Source organism: Vipera berus (genome assembly GCF_964194415.1).
Source record: "Vipera berus genome assembly, chromosome: 1".
NCBI lineage: Eukaryota > Metazoa > Chordata > Lepidosauria > Squamata > Viperidae > Vipera > Vipera berus.
Window position 1 is genome coordinate 334895598 of NC_138202.1, and position 24695 is coordinate 334920292.

Below are 24695 nucleotides of genomic sequence, written 5' to 3' on the forward strand. Positions count from 1 at the left end.
ACATATCTCAACAGGTCAACTGGAGTCTTGTAAGTTACTGACTCCCCCCAAACTCTCTTCCAGGTGAATCAGAAAGTTTGCATGGAGTTATATTTTATATATTTTACAATTGAATACACCATTTTACTGCTGATACATTTCAATTGGTTTCAGTCTGCCCAGTGGTATGCTGGTATTAAGATGGAGACTTCAGAGGGGATAAATGTAGAGAAAAGAGTAAGGAAGTGTTCTAGTTTGTTTTGGGACAACTTCAGTTCACCTCTGTTTGCATTTGCAGACAAGAGAGCCTTCTTTTGAAAACTGAAAACAGCAGCCTTAAAAGCATTATATTCCATTTGCAATACTTTTAATGTAAACGTAAGTTTAGAGTGCAATAGAAGGGAAGCACTCTGCTCTTATTTGTCTTTTGCTTTTTAAATGTGCAAGACATGTCCTGTACCATACGAACTACCATGAATAAGAATTAAACTTCTTCCTTGATCTCTTTATTGGGCCATCAGAGAAACCCCAGTTTTCTCACTTACTGCAATGCAACAAAGGCTGGTTGCTTGGACAAGATTGGCAATCAGATTTCTTTTTAAAAAAATATTGTGTCTTTATTATTTTTATAAATAAACTCAAGATGGCAAACATACCTAATACTGCTTCCTCCTCCTATTTTTCCCCGTGGCAATCCTGTGAGATGGGTTGGGTTGAGACAGTAACTGGCCCAAAGTCACTTAGCCAGTTTTCACGACTAAGGTGGGACTACAACTCACAGTCTCCTGGCTTCTAGCCTGGTGGCTTTACCACTAGACAAAACTGGCTCTTTTTAAAATATCATTTTTCCCTTCCCAAAGTTAAACTCCTGAAACATCCAGAAACTGATTAATAGAGAAAAGTACTACTGCCTATACTTTTTTGTTCAGGCCTTTTCCTGCTATCTTATTCTGATAGATTTAATTTTATTCTGGAATTTCCCCTGAGAGTATTAACCCTTAGGTTGAATTTATGAATAGATGAACACTACAATGCACTTATAATGGGGGGTCCCTTTCCTCTCCTTCCTTCTGCAACCCTCTTTTCAATTTGACTTTGAAGAGTTCACCACCATCTCCAGCAGACTGTGACTACTGTGTGTAAATTTATGATTGTATCAGCACTTTCAGTTTAGTGCAGAACTAGGAGTGAATATCAATTTTATTTCTATGCAAAGTACAGGATTTCCTCAGAATTAGGAGGATACAGTATATGGTCCTTAGACATAATACTTCTCTCTTTAGAAAATAAGCATGCACATCAGGAGTATGTCACACGTAGTCAAACAAAATATTACTAGAGAGCAATTCCCATAATCCTTCCCTACTGTTTTGGGGCTATTAATTTTATTTTATTTTAATTTGTACATTGCACTGTTTTAATTTGCCCTGAGTTCTTTGGGAAAAGGGCGGTATATAAATATAAATATAAATATAAATATAAATATAAATATAAATATAAATATAAATATAAATAAATGTATGTATGTATGTATGTATGTATGTATGTATGTATGTATGTATGTATATGTCCAATCCGTCCTACCGGAGGTTTTTGGGCAGGCTGGATTGCGTGCCTGCTCCCCCCCGCCTTTCCTGCTGCTGGTGCCGCCGCGGCGAAGTGGCCTGAACGTTAAGAGAGCTGGGGTCTGAGGCAAGCAGAGGCTGCCTACTTTCTATCCTTGCCCTGGATTGGGGAATCCAGCAGGTAGGTGGGGGTGGGGACTGGCTGGGGCCTCAACCAGCAGCTTCTCTCCTTCACCCTCAGCCTGAAGCAGGCTCTGAAGGGAGCCTGCATTGCCCCGTGGGCTTTGCTGGCTTTCTCTTCCTCTGAGGAAGGGCGAGAAAGAAAGCTGGGCATCCCAAGACGTCCCACTCTGGGAGGCGATTCAGGTTTCCCTTGGTGGGGGAGTAAGGCTTTGGAGACTGCCTTTTCATTTACATTCATCATCAAGGCTCCAGGAGCTGCAGGGATCCACACGCTGGTTTTGGCACCACGTCAGTGTGTGCGTCTGCCTTGCTGTTTGAGGCAGTGCTTCGGATCAGCTGCAGTGTGCCGTGGACAGGATGGCTGAGGTTTGAGGGATGTTCTATTCCCATTCCTAGCATGGCCGCTGTCCAATCACTGTGTCGCCTCTCGGGAGGGCAGCGTCAGCTGCCAATGCAGCGGCGGGGAAGGCGGAAGGCAATCCCGCCCACCAGATCAGCCTGGTTGGGGTGGGATGGGAAACCAAGTGGCACCGGAAACAGCGCTAGGAGCCTCCAGGAACTGCAGGGATCCACACGCGCCCTTTGCAGTTGTCCTCCTGCAATGCGCAGCCTCTCCCTGTAAACTCGGCCAGGGTCAGGTTGGCCGTCAAGGGAGGATCGTCCCGCATGTGCGGCGGAGCTGGAGGACGGGGATGGGCCACACCTCCGGCGACAGCCAACCTGACCCCGGGCAAGCTGGATTGTTTCAGCTGCGAGGAGACTGGCCTAAGGTTTCCATCGCCTAGGCTTCCTGAAGCTGACAGGAACTGCGGCCTGCTGCATCTGAAGAGTTTGGCTGAGCCACAAAGTTGAACGTTCACATAAAGCGGTGGTGCGCCCTGAGCAAGGAGGTAGCATGAGCTTTGAGGGTGAGAGTGTCTGCTTTTCCGTGGCTCATGCACAGAATTCACACCATGCCTTCCCATTGGTGATCAAGGAGGCTAATTGTGATAAACACAAATCATTTTTTTAAAAAAATAAAGGGACGGATTACAATATTAATGATGAATGTAAATGAAAAGGCAGTTTCCAAAGCCTTCCTCCCCCACCGAGGGAAATCTGAATCGCCTGGTGGGGCGGGGCACCGGCCATGCTGGGCCTTGTGGTGAAAAAAAATAAGACAGCCTCCAAAAATAAGCCCTAATGGGTCTTTTGGACTGAAATTAAATATAAGACCCTGGCTTATTTTTGGGGAAACACGGTACATAGTTGCTAGTAGTGTATTACCTGAAATGACAGCTATCTTCCATGAGCCATGCTCTTCTTTGGCGATTCTCTCTGCCTCCTCCATAAGCAGCATCCCAAATCCCTGGAGAAAAAAAATAGTACAAAGGCAGGAAATGTTCAGTTTCCAGAATACAGGGAGCTTATAATTTAGAGATTAGCTGGCAGAACACTTAGAAGGTAATATAGCAAACTATGGAAAGGCAGATAGGATTGAGGAAAAGGAAAAAAATGATTGAAAATAACTCAAGCATTTCCTTGTTTTTAACAAATACACCAGCTCTTATGGGATAGCTGCACGGATCTGTTACAGGAAAAAACAAACAAACAAATGAGAATAAAAAACAGAAAGGAGAACGTTGGGACATCCTTTATCAGTAGAACATATGTCCCTCTGAACTAGTACATGAATGCCCACCACGTTGGCTTGTAAGATTGTCTCTAGAGCTCCTACCTTGCATAGAAAGAATAATGGGAGCTTGATTGGATAACATTGGCACCTACAGAACACGAGCAATTGAAATAGATACAATATTTAGCATTAGCAAATAATGCTGCCTACAGCACTGCTATGACTCAGGCTCATAATCTAGTCTGTATTTTCTCTATCTTTCTAAAATGACAGCCTGAAAGCCTCATTTGAACAAAGCCATAATGGATGTCAGAAGGTCAGGATCTATAGGCAGTATGGCAGAGTGAGATGCCCCGATTGGGAAAGAAATGTCAAGTAATCTGAAAGTTAAAGCTTTTTCCCTACATGCTAAACCCTTCAAAGTGCCACATCAACCCTAGAAGCAACTTAATTAAATGCCTGAGACCAGGCATGTCTAAGTTTTAGTGAAAAGGCAGGGCACTTGCACCACATCCTTGAGTGCCCTCTATGACCCCTGCAATTCCTCTCCTGCACCCCTATGCACTCTGCTTGACTTGCATCACATCTCTGTGTCCCCTTCCCTACCCATGCCATCTCTCCCACCCCCACCTGTCCCCAACCCTGCTGCAGTCCCATACACCTTCCTGACTATTGTGCAACACCTCGCACATACCATTCCCAACTTGGGCTCCACCCACAAACATCCTCCCCAATCCCTACAGCACCTCTTGAGCACCCTTCCTAACCCACCCAGCACATCTCATACAATCGTAAGTATGCCCTTGCACCCTTCCAGATCTGTGCTGCACAGGTGAGCGAGAGACACCGCATGGGTCAGGAAAGTGCAAAAGAGGTGCTGTGCAGGTTGGGGAGGGTATGTGGAGGTGGGCAAGAGACACTGCATAGGTCGGAGAGGTTACATAGGGATGTGGCATGGATTGCCATAACAGTGCTGATCCAGCAGGTCACATGAGATTTTAGTAATAAACATTACTGTAGTTTAGAGAAAAATAATATATGTGTATTTCTGCAGGAGTGTGGGTGGCTAGAAAATTTCGTTCCTTCCTCCAAACCTATGACAGGCAGACACACCCACTAGCAATGTTAAGGCCACACTAGTGAAATTCAGGACATATGGAACCATATAACTTTTTAAAAGCAGTAAAAGTGAAGAATGTGACTTAACGAATGAAATGAAGAAATAAAAATAGACTAAATGCTTGATTTAACAGACTAATTGCAAATCTGTTAAAGCCTAGTGTCCATTAATGGGATTTTATGCATGAGTAAAATGTACATAGAGTCTGTAAACTGTACACTATGTACATAAAACTTAGATAATGTATGTGCATTGTTCAGATTGATTTGCAAACAATAAAGTGTAACCTTAGATTTTTGCCTGTTACATTTGAAATCAAAGTCCATAAACTGAAGGTTGACTGTGGATATGTTAAGTGTTTGTGGAACTAAAAGGGAAAAGATATAATTAGACTTGAATAAAAGTGGTCCAATCTTGCAAAGTCGAAATATATACATAAGGAAATGAATAAGGGAACTAAAATCTATGTCAGAAAATATGAATTGATATTATCCATGACTTTGTGGCTGTGTCTCAAAGTAAGAATTCATAGTTTGATGAAAGCATGTTTTGATGAATAATATGATAATGGAAGGACCAAGCATGAGTTTTGGGGGAAAATTGGACAACATTTTAAATCAATGCAATCCAAAGGTAAGTATTATTCTGTTAGATGAAATGAATGGATGGGTGGAAACAATCTAAAAACAAATTGTGCCATCTTGAAATACAAGAATGGATGAGAATGTGATGGCTTGGTGATGGCTCAGAGAAAGATATTGTTTCAAATATGTTATTTACACATTAGTCAGTTTTGCAAATGGAAAATAAATTAATAGAAAATATTATTGATATGTTTGCTTATAATGAAAGACGAAACATCAATGAAAGCTACATTGGTAATGAGATATTCTGGATATGGGACAGACCATTTTTTTTTGGTAAAGTCAGGAATATTTCTGGGAAAATAGACATGGAAGGAAAAGAAAGATGTGAAAACAGGAGTGAAAGCAGAATGCATGCAGAAAGAGGAAATATTAATCATAATGTATAAAAACTATTAAAAATATTTTTTAAATTTCCTGACAAAACGTAGAAAGAGGGTGTGGTACCCACTTGGAACAGAGTAGAAGGGATTATTTTATAGAATATCAGACAGTTGTCTGCAGAAAAATGAACAAAGATCTTTGTTGGCCTGCAGAAATAAAAAGGTTCTGGAAATGCAATTACTGTAAGGGAATATTAATGCAAAAAATGAGAATGAAAAATATTGCATGTCAATAGAGGATAAAATATAGTTTCAAGGGATAGTGAAAGAACAAGAAATAAGATTAAGAAGCAGAGAAAAGGCAGAGTGATTTTAATGGAAATAATAATTTAGGTGATGGGGACTAAACAATGAGCCTCCAACATAGTGAAAGGAATTAAAAATAATAGAAATCAAATGATGTGGAAGGAAGATGAAATAAGAGAATGATGAAGGAGTATTTTAGGGATTTATATGGGAATGAAATAAGTATGTTGAAATACAAACTGAAGTGAATATTGTATTAAGTGTCCAGGAAAAAAAAGAGATGAAGAACAAAGGCAATGAAAATGCTGAAGAATAGTAAGCCTGCAAGTGTAGATGGGGCAATTAGAAAAATATTTAAAAAATGGATATGGTTTGGTCATGGAGTGGCTGTGCAACTTGTTTAATATAAGCCAGGGTGGAGCAATTGTTAGAATGTAGTATTGAAGGCTAATTCTGCAATATGCTGACATTTGTAAACTACTCAGAATGCTGTAAAGCAGGGGTCCCCAAACCCTGGTCCATGGACCAGTACTGCAGCGTGGCATGCTTGCAACTTGTCTGCACAAACAAGGAAAGCCCCATCTACAGGATGCAGGGAGCACACAAAACCATGCCCCCTCTGGTCTGCGGAAAAATCTCTCTCCACATAACCGGTCCCTGGTGCCCAAATGTTGGGGACCTCTGTTGTAAAGCCCTATGAAATGGTGTATACCGTAAGTGCTATTGCTATATGATTGTGAAGACTACATCTATGTATGACAACTGGAAGAATACCTTGACTCTTCCCATATACACAAGAAAAGATAACAGCATTGAATGCAAACCTGAGAGGTAACTTGCTATGTCTGCTGGGAAAGTGTTTGAGAAAAATCTAACGGAAAGAGTATAAGAGTGAAAATGAGCAAAACTTGGGAAATGCAGTGTGGGCTTTATGCTGTGTGGAGTAGGTAGTGACCAGATTTTGGCACTTTAGTAACTCACTGAGAAAGTATGAATGGGAGAAAGTTTACTGCAGGCTTAATGGTTTAGAGAAAGCAAATGATGAAATGAAAATAACAGTTTGAGATTAATTGCTGAATATTTATTTATTTCTAAGTTTAATTTGCCACCCACCTTTTATCCAACGACTCTAATATGGTGAAATGAAATGCTTAATTAGATGTTCAGTTTTTGATTGGGGAATAAGACAAAGATATGTGATCTCATGCTGTTTTTAAAATATATTTATGGACAAATACATAAATTGTAATTTTCACCCATGTAACGGAAGCAAGGTTGGTTAACAAGGACAGAAATGCGTGGAAAGGTACAGTGAATGCTCTTGGTATAAACTAGATTCATATAATTTTTCTTCCCTGTCTTTCTTTGTCTATTGCTTCTTACTGTTTTTCTGCATTGTGGATAACCCTATCCACAATGTTGCCTACCCCAACAGTGAATGGTATATATGTACAGAGTTAGTTTTGCCTCAATTATGCTAGAAGCCTTGTAATTAATTAAATTTCAGGACTGCCTAAGGTGCAAACATGCTATATACAGTATACTACTGAAATCCTATTATCTATTATCTAAATACTTTTGCCCACTATACTAAACAATGTACTTCCAGATTCCTGGAATATAGCAGAAACTATTTAACTATTATCAGGAGCAGAAGAAAAGAGTTTCCCCAGGCTGCGAACCACTACCGTTGTCTTCTGAAGGAGTACAAGAGGTCCTCTAGGATATGTAAATGTAGATTCTATGCCTAACCAAAATTTTCATTTGACTGAAAAAGTTACTTGGATGAATAGTGAAACGTCTCAGTTTAATAAGCGTTGGGCCAGTTGTCACGATTTAACCTTTTTACAAATCCTCTGTGGATGTGGTAACGTCACATGGAGGAGCAGGGGGCTGAGATTTTTTTTATGGCCTTTGGGCAGTTGTTTCAGGTTTTTTTAATTTTAGGTAAGAACAGGAAACTTCTGAGAAGCAAACCAATTCCATCTTTGGTTATTTTATCACTTAATTTTGGCAGTATGATATTCTCTCTGTGTGTGTTGTGGCTGTTATCTGCCCACCCATGAAGAAGAGATTCACAGCAATTTACATTGGATTTTTCTCAAACTGCCATATCCAGCCAGTGAACTGGAAAAAAAACCTGATCAGCAAGTCCAGGCTGGTCCGCTAGAATAACCCACTATAGGAGAGATTTAGAAAACAAAATGACAGAACATCACTTGTTCCATCTAGCTCTCAACTAAAACCCAATTCAGACATATGAGATTCAACTCAGCCTGGAACTAAACCCTTTCCAATCTTAATGATAAGCCTGTACTTTCTTAGAGACAATTGTCCAATCCCAAATGATAACATATTAACAATACACACATCTAAGAAAGATGCAGAACAAACAAATGCTGTAAGAAAAGCAATTTTCCACTAGTGGCATCCTCTTGTACACTGGTATCCTTGTTGCAGGATCCAGTAATGTCAATGTACACTACTGGGCTTCATTTGTTTCATTCATAATATTACATATGATTCAACTGCCAGTCACACAATTCACTTTGTATAGGAAACCAAACCACGCTCCGTTCAAAACAATTAATGCACACAAAATTGGTATTTATCAATAGCCACTATGAACAGAATTACCATTTCGTTTTCCTACAGTGTTGTCGTGTTATTCCTGTCTATCTAACCAACCCCAAATAGCTTCAGCTCAGGAAGGATCTGAAATGGTCTAAGGAATTGATTTTTGTGATTTTATCTTCAAGTTTAAGATGGGCAGTCCAACTTAAAAATAAAAGGAATGGCATCTAAAGAGCATTGTAGAAGAATATCTTAGCTCTTAAATGTACCTTGTTATAAATAGGATCAATTATTTTCTGCAACTGACTTATCAGATAAGGAAGCCTTTTAAAAGGCAATACAGTTACAATCATCATGTTATGTTTATGAACATATAATGTGGCTCCAAAAATAAAACTATTTTTTACAAAGCTCCCTCAAGCCTTTTCACCATGACAACCATGTCAATTAAATGAGAAATCATGACAGGGGAACACCTATGGTCATGAAAGGTTCTATTTCTGGGTAAAACTGCATAATTTCACATGCTTTAAGATGAAAAGAAAAAGGGACAGGTAAAATTAGTTATATTTGTGCCCATCTTTCTTTCTAGAACTCTCACGAAGGTGTACAGGTAGTCCTCAACTTACAACCATCTGTTTAATGCCCATTCAAAGTTAAAACAGCACTGAAAAAAATGACTTGCAACCGGTCCTCATACTTACGACCATCGTAGCATCATGTTCACATGATCAAAGTTTGGGCACTTGACAACTGGCATGTATTTATGATGGTTGCAGCATCCCAGGGTCATATAGTCACCATTTGCAAGCTTCACTTAACAATCATGTGATTCGCTTAACAACAATAGTAAAAAAGGTTGTTAAGGCTTAGCAACAGAAATTCTGGTCTCAGTTGTGGTGGTAAGTCAAAGACTACTCATATACAGTATTCTATCCTCCATTTCCCCCCTTTTGATCTAAAGTCTTGCGCAACAGATTGGACTGGACCAAGGGGTGGATTTAAATCTAAATCTCCCTAATCATTGTTATTTCCCTTTATCAACTAAGAGAAAAGGCAAGTATACTGGAGTAGAATCTTTGGTGGGAGATTTATGTTTTTCATTCTTCCTATTGGTGTATTAAGCTATGCAGAGGACATTACATCTTCAAGTTCTTAAAGTAGCATCTTTTGAAACATGGGGCAACTAGAATGAGAGAATTACGTTTTCTGATATTGTCCTTCATTTTAAGAAATGCTTGGAAATGTTGCTAATAAGACAGCTTGATTTCCCACCTGCCTAAATCATGACACATCAGAGTATTATTTGCATTATTTACTAAATACAAAGAAGAGAGCAAAACACTGTTTGGCTCACAAAGGGATTACTTGTTTTATTTAAACTAAACCAGCTTTAACAATGGCCTGACATATATCCAAAAATGCCTAATTGTGTAGGAATTGACTTTCTCAACAACTGTAGAGCACATGATGGCACAGCTGGCTGAAAAACAGACAGACTATTTAAGGGTACGAAGGGAGCAGGATCCAAACATTTGGGTATATTTGTTGATTTCACATTGAGATTTTGATTAATGTAAAATGAGATAGCAGAGAGTTATGTCAACTTTATAAATGGGTGGTGACTTGGCAGCAGAGCAGTAGCCAAAATGGCTGGTCATGGCAGCCTAGGAAGAATAGTGAAGTTGAACCAATTCTGCTCAACATGTTTTTCTGTTGCTTAGTTGTACCAGCAGGAATAGATCAATATAGAGAAAAAGAGTTAGAGCAGACATGTCAAATTCGCAACATCACGTGACGTCGTGTGATGGATCTGAGCTTTTTCCCCATTGCCGGCAATGGGGTGGGCGTGGTTTCATCATGACGGGCCGGCAGTTTGACACCCCTGAGTTAGAGGAAAGAATCCAGTCCATTTTTCCAAGAAGATCTATCCATAAATTGGTACAGCTTTACATGACCTATGTGCTATGAAATGTTCTATGTGTTCTATGAATGTCAAGGGTGGGAGGAGAAGAAAATAGTGTAATTTCTGGGGTATTGCAGCTACATTCCTCCAGTCCATCTTTGTGCGTCATGCACCTAGGACCTCGTTTCCAGTCTATTTCACTTCATTAGTGCTAGCTTTATTCAATTGATTTTTCTCTCTCCTGTCTTCCATGTGCGTCAACCCCTTTTTCCACTCCTGGCTTTTGAAATTTCACTTTCGGGAAATAAGAATTCATTTTCTGCTCCTTCCCCCTACTCTCTATTGCTACTGCCTCATTGCCCAGGGTTATTACCATCAAACAGAAGTCACATTCTAATGCACATACAGCGGGGAAAAAAATCTACTTCAAAACACCTCTTTTTAAATCATAATGATTTGAACCTAACACATTAGGTATATAAAGTGCATGCTGATAATTTCTCTATTCTGGCTAAAAGCTCAAAGGTGGTGAACTAATGATCACATCCAAGAGACACTTAATTTAGTATTTACTTAATTGTATTCCATTTATTGAGAGAAAAAAGGCAATGATGGGAAGCAGCTGCACAGCCCACACGGCACAAAATTGAGGTAAAGGAAAGGAAATGCACTATAAACACATTGTGAAAACACACATTTAATACAGAAAGGCAATAGCAATAGTACTTAGACTTATATACCGCTTCACAGTACTTTATAGCCCTCTCTAAAGAGTTTACAGAGTCAGTGTATTGTCCCCAACCATCTGGGTCCTCATTTTACCAACCTCGGAAGAATGGAAAGCTGAGTCAACCTTGAGCCGGTGAGAATCAAACTGCTGGCAGTCAACAGAATTAGGCTTCCGGTTTGCCACGCAGCCGCTATGGACAGCTGGGAGACCTGCTCTCTCTCCCCTGTCCCAAGGAGGGGTGCTTGCTGGATCACAGGAGACCTGCAACTCTCCCGTTAGGTCTGGCGATCCCTCCAAACCAGCAGATGAAAGGACCAGCCATTATGGCTTGTCACTAGGCTGTGAACAGCTGAAGTCACATTTTCCAGGCAACTCTTAAAGCAGTGCAGAAGAGACTGGGTGAGATCTACCTCTTTTACACCCTAATTACTTTCTGTACCTCCTTAAGCTGCTAAGCATTTTCCCCCTTGCGGTGAGGGAAGGGGGACTTTAGCCCTCCCTCTGGAAAGAGCGGTGACTAAATACCCAGGGCCGTTTTAAACATTGAAAAAGTAACTGAATCCCAATTGGAACTTTATTTCTCAAAGCATGTAGACTGAAAGATTTTTTATTTCTTATTTTTCATTGCCTACTTCTGTTGGAAATCTGGATTCTTTCTTATGAAAAAAGAAAAGAAAAACTGAAAAGATTAAGACATCTTTGGGACTCAAAGGGAAACTTTAAAAGGGGCCTGGCTGACTGCCCAGGGAAATAGATAAGATACATAATCTTGAGAACTTTGAAACAACAGCTGTGAAAGACTTTGTGTTCCCTGCCTAGAAAAAAAATTCTCTCTTTTGGATTTTCTAAGTGTAAAGCCTTTAGCTTAAAATACCAATATGGAAAAAGACCAGGAACAAAATTTATTTATGGATGAAGATCAACAAACTCTCGCTATGTTGAAAACACTAATCCAAATTCTTACCACAACCAATGAAATACTAAGGATATGGGAAGGAACAAGAAGACAGCCTAGATACGAAAGCCCAAACTTTGACCATAACTAAAGAACCATCTATACAAAATACAATAGAAAAAAATGAAACATTCAAATACGATGACAGAAGAATCTACTATTAAACAAATATTGATATTTGAAAATCCAGAAAAGACATTGACAACTTGGAAAAAGAAAAAGGTTTCTTATACAACTCAGAAGGAACTAGAGGATCTAGAAAAAGAACAGTTGGATGAGAAGACAAACAATTCAGAACAACCACGTCAATATGGAAGAATAAAGAGATGACCCACTAGACCTACAAGTCCTCTAAAAAATGGTGACCGGATGGTTTTGCCAATATCAATTAATATACATGATATTACAAGGAGATTGGTTCGATGACCCAAAAACAAGGACATGGAAGATGATTTGGCAAAGGAAAAAAGGCAGAATAAGACTCAAGAAGAATGGAGTTTTGACCATCTTATTGAAAAATGAAACAGAATGTACTTAAATAGATAAGATGTGTATATTGAACACAAGACATTGTTCTGAACTGAGATAAAGAAAAAAAATTTAGTCATTAAAATTTAGCAGTATAAATACTAATAGCTAATTTGAATATTGATTTATGCATAAAGGTCATGTAAAGGTGAATAATGTAGATAAGCTAAAAGCTTATTGTTGAAAGTAATAAATAGGTCTATATGGAATGTTAAAAACAAAAATTATCAGTTTAAGCAAGAGATAGCAGATACAAAGAGGAAGTATGAAATACTGAAATAAAAAATAAATTTTGATTACTACTTAAAAAAACCCTGAAAATTAGCAAAAAGGATATCATATTGTATCCTTAATTTGTTGACATAGAGGGTGAGAAGTTAAGTAAATGGGATGTGTATTTTGAATATTAGATTTTGTGAGAAATAGTGATAGATGAATAAAAAACTTGGGAATGATAAATATCAAACGTTAAATCTAAATGTTAGTGGAAATTAAAATTGAAAAATCTATTAGGTCATTGTCTAAAAGATTGTATGTTAAAACAATTACCGTATATACTTGAGTATAAGCCGACTCGAGTATAAGCCGAGACCCCCAATTTCACCCCCAAAAACTGGAAAAAGTTATTGACTCGAGTATAAGCCGATCCGCCGTTCTGCAAGCCTGAATACACAGGAATACCCTGTGTGGCCGCGGCTCGTCGGCAGGTCTCCGTTCCTCCTGCCGACCTTTGGGGAGGTTTGGGCGCCTCCCCAAACCTCCCCAAACCTCGGCAGGTCTCCGTTCCTCCTGCCGACCTTTGGGGAGGTTTGGGCGCCTCCCCAAACCTCCCCAAACCTCGGCAGGTCTCCGTTCCTCCTGCCGACCTTTGGGGAGGTTTGGGCGCCTCCCCAAACCTCCCCAAACCTCGGCAGGTCTCCGTTCCTCCTGCCGACCTTTGGGGAGGTTTGGGCGCCTCCCCAAACCTCGGCAGGTCTCCGTTCCTCCTGCCGACCTTTGGGGAGGTTTGGGCGCCTCCCCAAACCTCGGCAGGTCTCCGTTCCTCCTGCCGACCTTTGGGGAGGTTTGGGCGCCTCCCCAAACCTCCCCAGGTCTCCGTTCCTCCTGCCGACCTTTGGGGAGGTTTGGGCGCCTCCCCAAACCTCGGCAGGTCTCCGTTCCTCCTGCCGACCTTTGGGGAGGTTTGGGCGCCTCCCCAAACCTCGGCAGGTCTCCGTTCCTCCTGCCGACCTTTGGGGAGGTTTGGGCGCCTCCCCAAACCTCCCCAAACCTCGGCAGGTCTCCGTTCCTCCTGCCGACCTTTGGGGAGGTTTGGGCGCCTCCCCAAACCTCCCCAAACCTCGGCAGGTCTCCGTTCCTCCTGCCGACCTTTGGGGAGGTTTGGGCGCCTCCCCAAACCTCGGCAGGTCTCCGTTCCTCCTGCCGACCTTTGGGGAGGTTTGGGCGCCTCCCCAAACCTCGGCAGGTCTCCGTTCCTCCTGCCGACCTTTGGGGAGGTTTGGGCGCCTCCCCAAACCTCCCCAGGTCTCCGTTCCTCCTGCCGACCTTTGGGGAGGTTTGGGCGCCTCCCCAAACCTCGGCAGGTCTCCGTTCCTCCTGCCGACCTTTGGGGAGGTTTGGGCGCCTCCCCAAACCTCCCCAAACCTCGGCAGGTCTCCGTTCCTCCTGCCGACCTTTGGGGAGGTTTGGGCGCCTCCCCAAACCTCGGCAGGTCTCCGTTCCTCCGCGCAGACCTGCCGACCTTTGGGGAGGTTTGGGCGCCTCCCCAAACGTCCCCAAACCTCGGCAGGTCTCCGTTCCTGTTTGGGGAGGTTTGGGCGCCTCCCCAAACCTCCCCAAACCTCGGCAGGTCTCCGTTCCTCCGCGCAGACCTGCCGACGTTTGGGGAGGTTTGGGCGCCTCCCCAAACCTCCCCAAACCTCGGCAGGTCTCCGTTCCTGTTTGGGGAGGTTTGGGCGCCTCCCCAAACCTCCCCAAACCTCGGCAGGTCTCCGTTCCTCCGCGCAGACCTGCCGACCTTTGGGGAGGTTTGGGCGCCTCCCCAAACGTCCCCAAACCTCGGCAGGTCTCCGTTCCTGTTTGGGGAGGTTTGGGCGCCTCCCCAAACCTCCCCAAACCTCGGCAGGTGTCCGTTCCTCCGCGCAGACCTGCCAACGTTTGGGGAGGTTTGGGCGCCTCCCCAAACGTCCCCAAACCTCGGCAGGTCTCCGTTCCTGTTTGGGGAGGTTTGGGCGCCTCCCCAAACCTCCCCAAACCTCGGCAGGTCTCCGTTCCTCCGCGCAGACCTGCCGACCTTTGGGGAGGTTTGGGCGCCTCCCCAAACCTCCCCAAACCTCGGCAGGTCTCCGTTCCTGTTTGGGGAGGTTTGGGCGCCTCCCCAAACCTCGGCAGGTCTCCGTTCCTCCGCGCAGACCTGCCGACGTTTGGGGAGGTTTGGGGAGGCGCCCAAACCTCCCCAAAGGTCGGCAGGAAGAACGGAGACCTGCCGAGGTTTGGGGAGGTTTGGGGAGGCGCCCAAACCTCCCCAAAGGTCGGCAGGTCTGCGCGGAGGAACGGAGACCTGCCGAGGTTTGGGGACGTTTGGGGAGGCGCCCAAACCTCCCCAAACAGGAACGGAGACCTGCCGAGGTTTGGGGACGTTTGGGGAGGCGCCCAAACCTCCCCAAAGGTCGGCAGGTCTGCGCGGAGGAACGGAGACCTGCCGAGGTTTGGGGAGGTTTGGGGAGGCGCCCAAACCTCCCCAAACAGGAACGGAGACCTGCCGAGGTTTGGGGACGTTTGGGGAGGCGCCCAAACCTCCCCAAAGGTCGGCAGGTCTGCGCGGAGGAACGGAGACCTGCCGAGGTTTGGGGAGGTTTGGGGAGGCGCCCAAACCTCCCCAAACAGGAACGGAGACCTGCCGAGGTTTGGGGACGTTTGGGGAGGCGCCCAAACCTCCCCAAAGGTCGGCAGGTCTGCGCGGAGGAACGGAGACCTGCCGAGGTTTGGGGAGGTTTGGGGAGGCGCCCAAACCTCCCCAAACAGGAACGGAGACCTGCCGAGGTTTGGGGACGTTTGGGGAGGCACCCAAACCTCCCCAAAGGTCGGCAGGTCTGCGCGGAGGAACGGAGACCTGCCGAGGTTTGGGGAGGCGCCCAAACCTCCCCAAACAGGAACGGAGACCTGCCGAGGTTTGGGGACGTTTGGGGAGGCGCCCAAACCTCCCCAAAGGTCGGCAGGTCTGCGCGGAGGAACGGAGACCTGCCGAGGTTTGGGGAGGTTTGGGGAGGCGCCCAAACCTCCCCAAACAGGAACGGAGACCTGCCGAGGTTTGGGGAGGCGCCCAAACCTCCCCAAAGGTCGGCAGGAGGAACGGAGACCTGCCGAGGTTTGGGGAGGCGCCCAAACCTCCCCAAAGGTCGGCAGGAGGAACGGAGACCTGGGGAGGTTTGGGGAGGCGCCCAAACCTCCCCAAAGGTCGGCAGGAGGAACGGAGACCTGGGGAGGTTTGGGGAGGCGCCCAAACCTCCCCAAAGGTCGGCAGGAGGAACGGAGACCTGCCGAGGTTTGGGGAGGCGCCCAAACCTCCCCAAAGGTCGGCAGGAGGAACGGAGACCTGCCGAGGTTTGGGGAGGCGCCCAAACCTCCCCAAAGGTCGGCAGGAGGAACGGAGACCTGCCGAGGTTTGGGGAGGCGCCCAAACCTCCCCAAAGGTCGGCAGGAGGAACGGAGACCTGCCGAGGTTTGGGGAGGCGCCCAAACCTCCCCAAAGGTCGGCAGGAGGAACGGAGACCTGCCGAGGTTTGGGGAGGCGCCCAAACCTCCCCAAAGGTCGGCAGGAGGAACGGAGACCTGCCGAGGTTTGGGGAGGCGCCCAAACCTCCCCAAACGTCGGCAGGTCTGCGCGGAGGAACGGAGACCTGCCGAGGTTTGGGGAGGCGCCCAAACCTCCCCAAACGTCGGCAAGTCTCCGTTCCTCCGCGCCCTGCCTGCCTGCTTCTTTCCGCTGCAGAAAGAAGCAGGCAGGCAAGGCGCGGAGTTTGGGGAGGTGCGCGCGCACCTCCCCAAACCTCCCCAAACTTCGGCAGGTCTCGGACGGCGGTGGCTTGGGAGAGGTGCGGGCGATCCCGGAAGCACCAAAGCCTCGGCCGCGCACAAGTCCTCGGTAAGTTTTTTTTGTTGACTGGAGTATAAGCCGAAGTGGAATTTTTCAGCCCAAAAAGTGGGCTGAAAAATTCGGCTTATACTCAAGTATATACGGTAGAATATGTGTAAACTAAAAACTATGGCTATATGTAAGAAAGTTATTTTCTATGTGATTGATAGGATAAAACCTGTCTTTAAATTTACAAATAGACAGTATATATGAAGGGAAAAAGAGAGGAAATGTTTATGGTAGCAATTTGAAATCTGTACTTATGATATCTGTATGTAATTGAATTACTACTACCCAGCCACCACGCTGTTTTTCAAATATTAGAATATGTAATGTTAGAAAATCAATAAAATTTGAAAAAAATAGAATTAGCCTGCAATACTGCATTCTAACCACTTCACCACCACGGCTGATAAGGCGAGAACTTATTCCATGGATGTTATCATATCTGGGCTTGACATAGGCAATCTGGGTCTTACCAACATAGTGTAAGTGAAGGCTCCCCTAGGGTTGAATGAACCAATAAGCAAAAAGAAATTTCCGCTACCCAGAAAAACAGAGCGTCATGGAGAAAGTCAAGCTGGAAATATCCTTGCCAATATACTAGTTTTAGTGCCATAACAAAAATGTAAATAGTGAAGATCATCTCCACAAAGTCTATCTATAGATGTAATGGAATGTGTCTGCTAAAGGGAAGGGGGGAGTGTGATGGACTAGAATGAAAGGGTTAAGGTTTGTCATGAAGAAGGGAGTACATTCCAAGCAGAGGCGATGAGACAAGAGACAACACAACCCAGAGCTGGATCAGAGAAAGAGAATAAGGATAGCTACCATCTCCCAGAGTATATGCATTAGGATTAGAGTAGCATAGGTTAAGTATGGTAAGATTCTGTCTATTTGGTATAAGCAAATAAAGAACTGAGCTTTAGCTGGATCGTTCTATGTCATTATTTGGTTGCACCTGATATCAATCCAGAAATAGATAAGGTAAGAACTCACCTTAGCGAAGCCAAATTATAGAAAAAGAGAGCCAGTTTGGCGTAATGGTTAAGGCACCATCCTGGAAAATGGGACGCTTTGAGTTCTAGTCCTGTCTTAGGCACAAAGCCAGTAGATGAACTAGTCACTTTCTCTCAGCCCTAGGACGAAAGGAATAGCAAACCACTTCCAAAATATTTATTTATTTATTATTTATTAATTGAATTTCTATACCGCCCTTCTCCCGAAGGACTCAGGGCGGTGTACAGGGCAGTAAAAGCATTACATACAAAAGTTAAAATAAAATTAAATTAATTAAGCCCTAACAATAAATAATTAAAAATACCCCAAACCCTTAAACCAGGCCGGCCTGTTCAAATAAATAGGTTTTCAGATCACGGCAGAAAGAGCGAAGGTCAGGAGCCATCCGGAGCTCAACCGGTAATTGATTCCAAAGGGCTGGCGCGCCCACAGAGAATGCTCTCCCCCTGGGGGCCGCAAGCCGACACTCTCTGACTGACGGCACCCTGAGGAGGCCCTCTCTGTGGGAGCGCACAGGACGAAGGGAAGATGACGCCGGCAGCAGGTGCTCCCGTAAGTAATCCGGACCCATGCCATTTAGGGCTTTATAGGTCATCACCAGCACCTTGAATCTCACCCGGAGGGCAACTGGAAACCAATGCAGCTCGCGGAGAAGAGGTGTTACATGGGAGTATCAGGAGACCCCCATCACAATTCGCGCAGCCGCATTCTGCACCAGCTGAAGCCTCCGAGTGGTCCTCAAGGGCAGCCCCATGTACAGAGCATTGCAGTAGTCTATACGAGAGGTCACGAGCGCATGAGTGACTGTACGCAGGGCATCCCAGTCCAGATAGGGTCGCAACTGGCGCACTAGGTGAACCTGGGCAAAAGCCCCCCTGGTCACAGCTCCTCCATGGTCTTCCAAACTGAGCTGTGAATCCAGGAGGACACCCAAGTTGCGAGCCCTATCTATGGGGGGTAACACCTCACCCCCATGGTTAAAGATGGAATGGACTGAATTTCCCGAGATGCCGGAATGTACAAACACTCGGTCTTGTCGGGATTGAGCTGAAGCCTGTTCCTCCCCATCCAGACCCGAACCGCCTCTAGGCAATGGGACATCACATCGAGGGCATCACTGGAGTGGTTTGGGGTAGAGATGAAAAGCTGGGTATCATCGGCGTACTGATGATACCCCACTCCAAAACCACGAATGATCTCACCCAGCGGCTTCATATAGATGTTGAACAGGAGAGGCGAGAGGACCAACCCGAGGAACTCCACAAACGAGAGGCCTCGAGGCCGACCTCTGCCCTCCTGTCAGCAGCAACTGCGAACGTCCCAGGAGGTAGGAGGAGAACCACTGGAGAACAGTGCCCCCCACTCCCAACCCCCTGAGGCGCCGCAGTAAGATACCATGGTCGATGGTATCGAAAGCCGCTGAGAGGTCTAATAGGACTAGGACAGAGGAACAACCCGTCCCGAGCCCGCCAGAGATCATTCACCAGCGCGACCAATGCCGTCTCCGTGCTGTACCCAGGCCTAAAGCCCGATTGGTACGGGTCCAGATAATCCGCTTCCTCCAGGAACAGAGGGAGCTGATGCGCCACCACGCTCTCAACAACCTTCGCAAGAAAGCAAAGGTTGGAGACCGGACGATAGTTATTCAAAATAGCCGGGTCCAGGGCAGGCTTCTTGAGGAGGGGCCTCACCACCGCCTCCTTCAAGGCGGCAGGAAAGCTACCCTTACTCAAAGAAGCAGTTATCACTGCCTGGAGCCAGCCTCGTGTCCCCTCCCGAGCTGCATAGACCAGCCAGGAGAGGCATGGGTCCAATAAACACGTGGTGGAGCTCAGCTTCCCCATGATCCTGTCCACATCTTCCGGAGTCACAGGGTCGAACTCTTCCCAGATAACATCACCAAGACCGCTCGTGTCACCTCCGTCAGACTCTGGAGCGATTTTGTCCGACAGATGTAGGCTAAACTCCTCGGCACGACCCTGCAAGGGCTCCTCCCTCACCTCCTGATTAAGAAGGGAGCGGGTCACCCTGAACAGGGCGGCCGGGCGGTTATCTGCAGACGCGATATTGCCAGGAAAACTGCAGGGGCTTGTGAAGGGAATCATTAGGAGTAAATACTGACTCAAAGATGCACGCACACGCACACACACACACACAAAAATATATATATAATCTAGTCTTCTCTCACGTATGGAAGAAAATTATGGCAGTTGTAGTTGATGAAGACACATGGAAAATATCAAATTAGAAGACAATGGAATAGATCCATAAGAAACAATGACACATGTCAATCAGATGCTCCAACAATTAATTCTATTGGTATTAGTAATTAATAGCAATTTTACACAAAGTCTCTAGCAAGGAAGTGGTTGACCACTGGTGTCAAAGATAATTCAGAGTTATTTAAAAAAATTTTAGTCACATGAGGCATAAAAATTAATAAATAAAGTTCACTGGGATTTACTGCAAAATATGCCAGTAAAGAACATCTTTCTGATTCCTGTAGAAAAAAACTGCTAATATACCAATATTAGAGAAAGCAAGTATACATAAAGGTAAAGGTAAAGGTTCCCCCGCACATGCGTGCTAGTTGTTTCCAACTCTTGGGGCCGGTACTCATCTCCGTTTCAAAGCCGAAGAGCCAGCGCTTGTCCGAGGACGTCTCTGTGGTCATGTGGCCTGGACACCAAAGGCGCACGGAACGCTGTTACCTTCCCACCGTAGTGGTCCCTATTTTTCTACTTGCATTTTTACGTGCTTTCGAACTGCTAGGGTGGCAGAAGCTGGGACGAGTAACAGGCACTCACTCTGCTACGCAGCACTCGAATATACAGGAATTATTGTTCAAACAATGAGGAAACTGCTACTGAGAAACATTTACATTACATAGCCTGTTTAAAACGTGTTATAAAAGGCATTTTTCTCAACCCAAGGGGAAAAAAATATTAATTCTTATATACTTCACGTGAAGTACTAATACCAGTTTACAATGCCTTGGTAAGGCCACACCTGTAATACTGTATCCAGTTTGGGTCACCACGATGTAAAAAAGATGTTGAGACTCTAGAAAGGGTACAGAGAAGGGCAACAAAGATGATTGGGGGACTGGAGGCTAAAACATATAGGGAACAGTTGCTGGAATTGGGTATGTGTAGTTTAACGAAGAGAAGGGTGAGGGGTGACATGATAGCAGTGTTCCAATATCTCAGGGGCTGCCACAAAGAAGAGGGAGTCAAGCTATTCTCCAAAGCACCTGAAAGCAGGACAAGAAGCAACGGATGGAAACTAATTAAGGAGAGAAGCAACCTAGAACTAAGGAGAAACTTCCTGACAGTTAGAACAATTAACCAGTGGAACAACCTGCCTCCAGAAGTGGTGAATGCTCCAACACTGGAAGTTTTTAAGAAGAGACTGGCCAGCCACTTGTCCAAAATGGTATAGGGTTTCCTGCTTGAGCAGGGGGTTGGACTAGATGACCTCCAAGGTCCTTTCCAACTTCTTCTTTTTCTTTTTCTTCTTCTTCTTCTTCTTCTTCTTCTTCTTCTTCTTCTTCTTCTTCTTCTTCTTCTTCTTCTTCATTATTATTACTACTACTATTATTATTATTATTACTATTACTGTTATTATTATTATTATTATTATTATTATTATTATTATTATTATTATTATTATTAAAGAATTATGAAATATTTTTATATCTAATTTCTGATTTTTCCACCATAACCCTTGACAAAATAAAAAAGAGGAAAATGTTTTCTTCATACTTTTATAAAAAAAATCTCACTCCAGGAGCCACCATTTGTCTACATCTGGCAACTAACTGCTAGCATCTCACCTGTATGCACTGTACAAGGAAGTATATGCAGTCTTTCAAAAGAAACTGTAGCAGTGGAGACTAGCATCTGAGTAGACAAAGGAAGTAGCACTGAAAGGATACAGGCTATAGGAATTCATTAGTCGGAATCATGACACATTATTGAAATAACATGTATGTCATTGATTGGAGTAAAAATAATGCTACAGTTAAAAAGTCCTAATTAGGTGCTAGTATGTAGCCAGTCTTGGCTGATTTCAAAAACCTAAACAGAAGTAGTCTTAATTTTTATTTTGATATGAAACCACCAGGAAATATCATAGGAATTTGAAAAAGTATCCTTAGAATGAATGTAGTGACCAACTACATCCATCTTATTGCCAAGAGAATTACCTAATCAAGATCATCTGGAGTTCAGCCTTACTCAAAGGAGACTTTACTTTCTTTTACATTTATCATAAAATGATACCCTATTCAAAAGGTCAAAAATCAATTCTCCATCAAAGTCAAATGGATTAATTCTACATGTTGCTGCTACTGTTTACTTTAATAAGCTGCAGTTACCTGATGCTGGAATTTAGAGGGATCTCGGCTGCTGACAGGAACCACGCTTCCATAGACATGGAGTTCCCGGACAATGGAAACACCACCCTTCAGCTCAGGTCTGAATGTGTCCTCCGAACACTTCCGCAAACGTAAAAGTCCAATCAGAATGTCCTGTTGAGGATCTTCATAAGCAAGAAAAGTCTCCCAACCACCATTGGCCACATAGTCTCTCCGGACCAGTTCAACCTGGTCAAAAGTGAAAGAAGAGCCAAAAGGTTGATAAATGATATTAGACAGTAAACACTCTAAAAACTGGGCAGCACTCAAAAGAGACCAAAGCCAATTTCATGGTGATGCAGGCAATTCTCTGTGCAGGAGAAAAACAGCATGAAATATTTTCACTATGTGCAGGTCACAATAGATGGATTTTTAACAACCCAGATAAGAGTCAAAAAGTGTGATTATTGTCTTTTCACAGAAGTTAAAATGTTTAATGAAAACATCTTTTGTAGAAAATCACAAGAACACTTCTCAGAAGAGACCTAAGCATTTGTGGCCTGTCAACACTTTCTGCTGAGAATCTATGAAGAAGCATTGTGTTTAGCCACAATATATACATTTTTTTGCTTATGGCTGGCCACAAAATGGGAACAAAATATTACAAAAAATAGGATGCTTGTCTAATCAAAGTCTCTTCTTAGGCTCTTAGTACTCCAGAAGTAAAAAGAGATAGGTTTTGAACACTTCTGCACTACATGCAATGTAGAAACAAATAGGTCTAGGCCAGCTCAAATTTGGGACTGAAGAGATGGTTCTGACTCCTGATACTGTGAAGTTTCTGGAGGTTTTCACAAGATGAAGTTATTAATTGTTGATTGGTTATGGTTGGGTTAGTTCAGTTGCTGCTCTCAGGGAAACACTTGAAGATAGCCCTACAGTATCTCCTTAGGAATTTTGTTAAGAACTCCTGCCTTGTCCCATCTCCCAAATAGCCTCTCTTCTTCAAGAGGTCCAGGAGCTCTCTTTCTGATCCAGCTCTGATAAGCTATGATACTATCTAGGCAGAGGCCAGGAGCTTCCATTTTATAAACCTCTGCTTGAGAGAATTCAAACACAATGTCAGTGGCAGCTTGTTCTTCTATGTAGCTATGCTTGCCGAGACTGCCCAAATTTCTTCACCTTGTTCCTGCTTTGTTGCTCAAATTCCTGAACATCTATTGGTACTGGACTTTGAATTCTAGACTCAACCTTGCTTCTGCTAATCTATTATAAAATCTTCTTGTTGCTTCTGATAATCAGGTTATATAACTGGCCAAGCTACATAAATCTTGATACAGAAGATGATGTGATGTACTTGGGTTATTTCATATAAACTGAGGATTTTCTAGAGTGTTGGGAATAATAATAGCACTTAGACTTATATACTGCTCCATAGTGCTTTACAGCTGTCTCTATGCAGTTTACAAAGTCAGCGTATCACCCCCAACAATCTGGGTCCTCATTTTACCAACTTCAAAAGGATGGAAGGCTGAGACAACCATGAACCAGTCAGGATCGAACTCCTGGCAGTGAGCTGAATTAGCCTGCAATACTGCAGTCTAACCATTCTGCCACCATGGCTCTCATATGCTATGGCTTTCTCAAGTTTAACGTTTTAAGCATAAACTAGGGCTTAAAGATTTTAATTTTGTTTCCTACCAACATCTAATGGAAAATAACCCTGCTGCTTTTAATTAACGTAATCCATTTGCTATAATATCCTATGATAGAATCCCCCAATCAACGTGAGCTAATAGCAAAATAGAACTGTTTTAATTTCCTTTCAAAATGCAAGTAGAGTTGGGACCATACATACTTCCCGGGGAAGCTTGAGAAAGCAGGGATACCACAGAGAAGATTCATCTATACCCTGTATTTCTCACCTGGAAGAGGAGCTCTCAGGGGCTTTCTATAGATTACTAGACTGGAGAGGCAGATTTAATTCCAAAAAGGAGTTGTGTGATGAATCCTGGTGTTGTGCTATATAGGAATTTAATGATAACCATCAGCTCTTTGCAAATGTTCCAGATACCGATTTATAATCAATGAACTGATTTAATACAGATAATTTGTACATCAATGAAGTTCTACCACTAACTTTTTATACGAACTGCATTTTTTTGTGGAGATTTGTAACCAAATCACAGCAGCAGGACAGACAGTTCCGGGGGCAACATGCAATTTGAGTTGTTTACCCTCAACTTTAATCTTCTTCCAAGGTCTAAATATGAAATAAACACTTGCAGTTTAAACCAGCTTCCAATACACTGGCAACTAGTTCAGCTGGTGCTGTCTGTCTGTCATAAAGTCTGATAGTTGTATCACTAGTATTCAAATGGGCACATTTTCAGTTCTGCAAGTTTTCTTCAAAGGCGGTTTCATCACAAGCATCTTGAAATTTTAACCTGCCACTAGTGCAGATTGGCTCTCTTCCCTTGCAACCAGTTTACTGGTCGAGTTATTAAGATTCATTCCAGAGTTCTGCTGCCACCTGAGCCTCCTCACTCAGAACAGAATGAACACCTCCATGCAGAAAGATCATCTTCCATAGCCGTAGCCTCTAATCTGGATTGATCTTCACTTTGTTTGACCTTGTGCACTTCTAAACTACCTCCAGGAACTAGAGTTCCATGGTGGATTATTATATTGCTGGAATACGTAACTAGAAACAAAAGGTATTGTAATTATCATCCACAGTTGATTATACTGTAAT

General features: G+C 43.8%; 1 protein-coding gene across 3 annotated transcripts in view; it reads right to left on the minus strand.

Moving 5' to 3' along the window:
* Positions 1-24695, minus strand: part of ELP3 (elongator acetyltransferase complex subunit 3) — a 189001-nt gene that overhangs the window by 86076 nt on the left and 78230 nt on the right. For 2 of the 3 annotated variants that reach the window (XM_081345108.1, XM_081345109.1), the window contains exons 13-14: positions 21962-22189; positions 2994-3075 (exon numbers count right to left, since the gene is read on the minus strand). In XM_081345108.1, coding sequence (XP_081201234.1) covers positions 2994-3075; positions 21962-22189 — 310 coding nt within the window. Of the gene's footprint in view, positions 1-2993; positions 3076-3444; positions 3491-21961; positions 22190-24695 lie in introns of all 3 variants that reach the window. The other variant, XM_081345107.1, reaches the window with a different exon arrangement.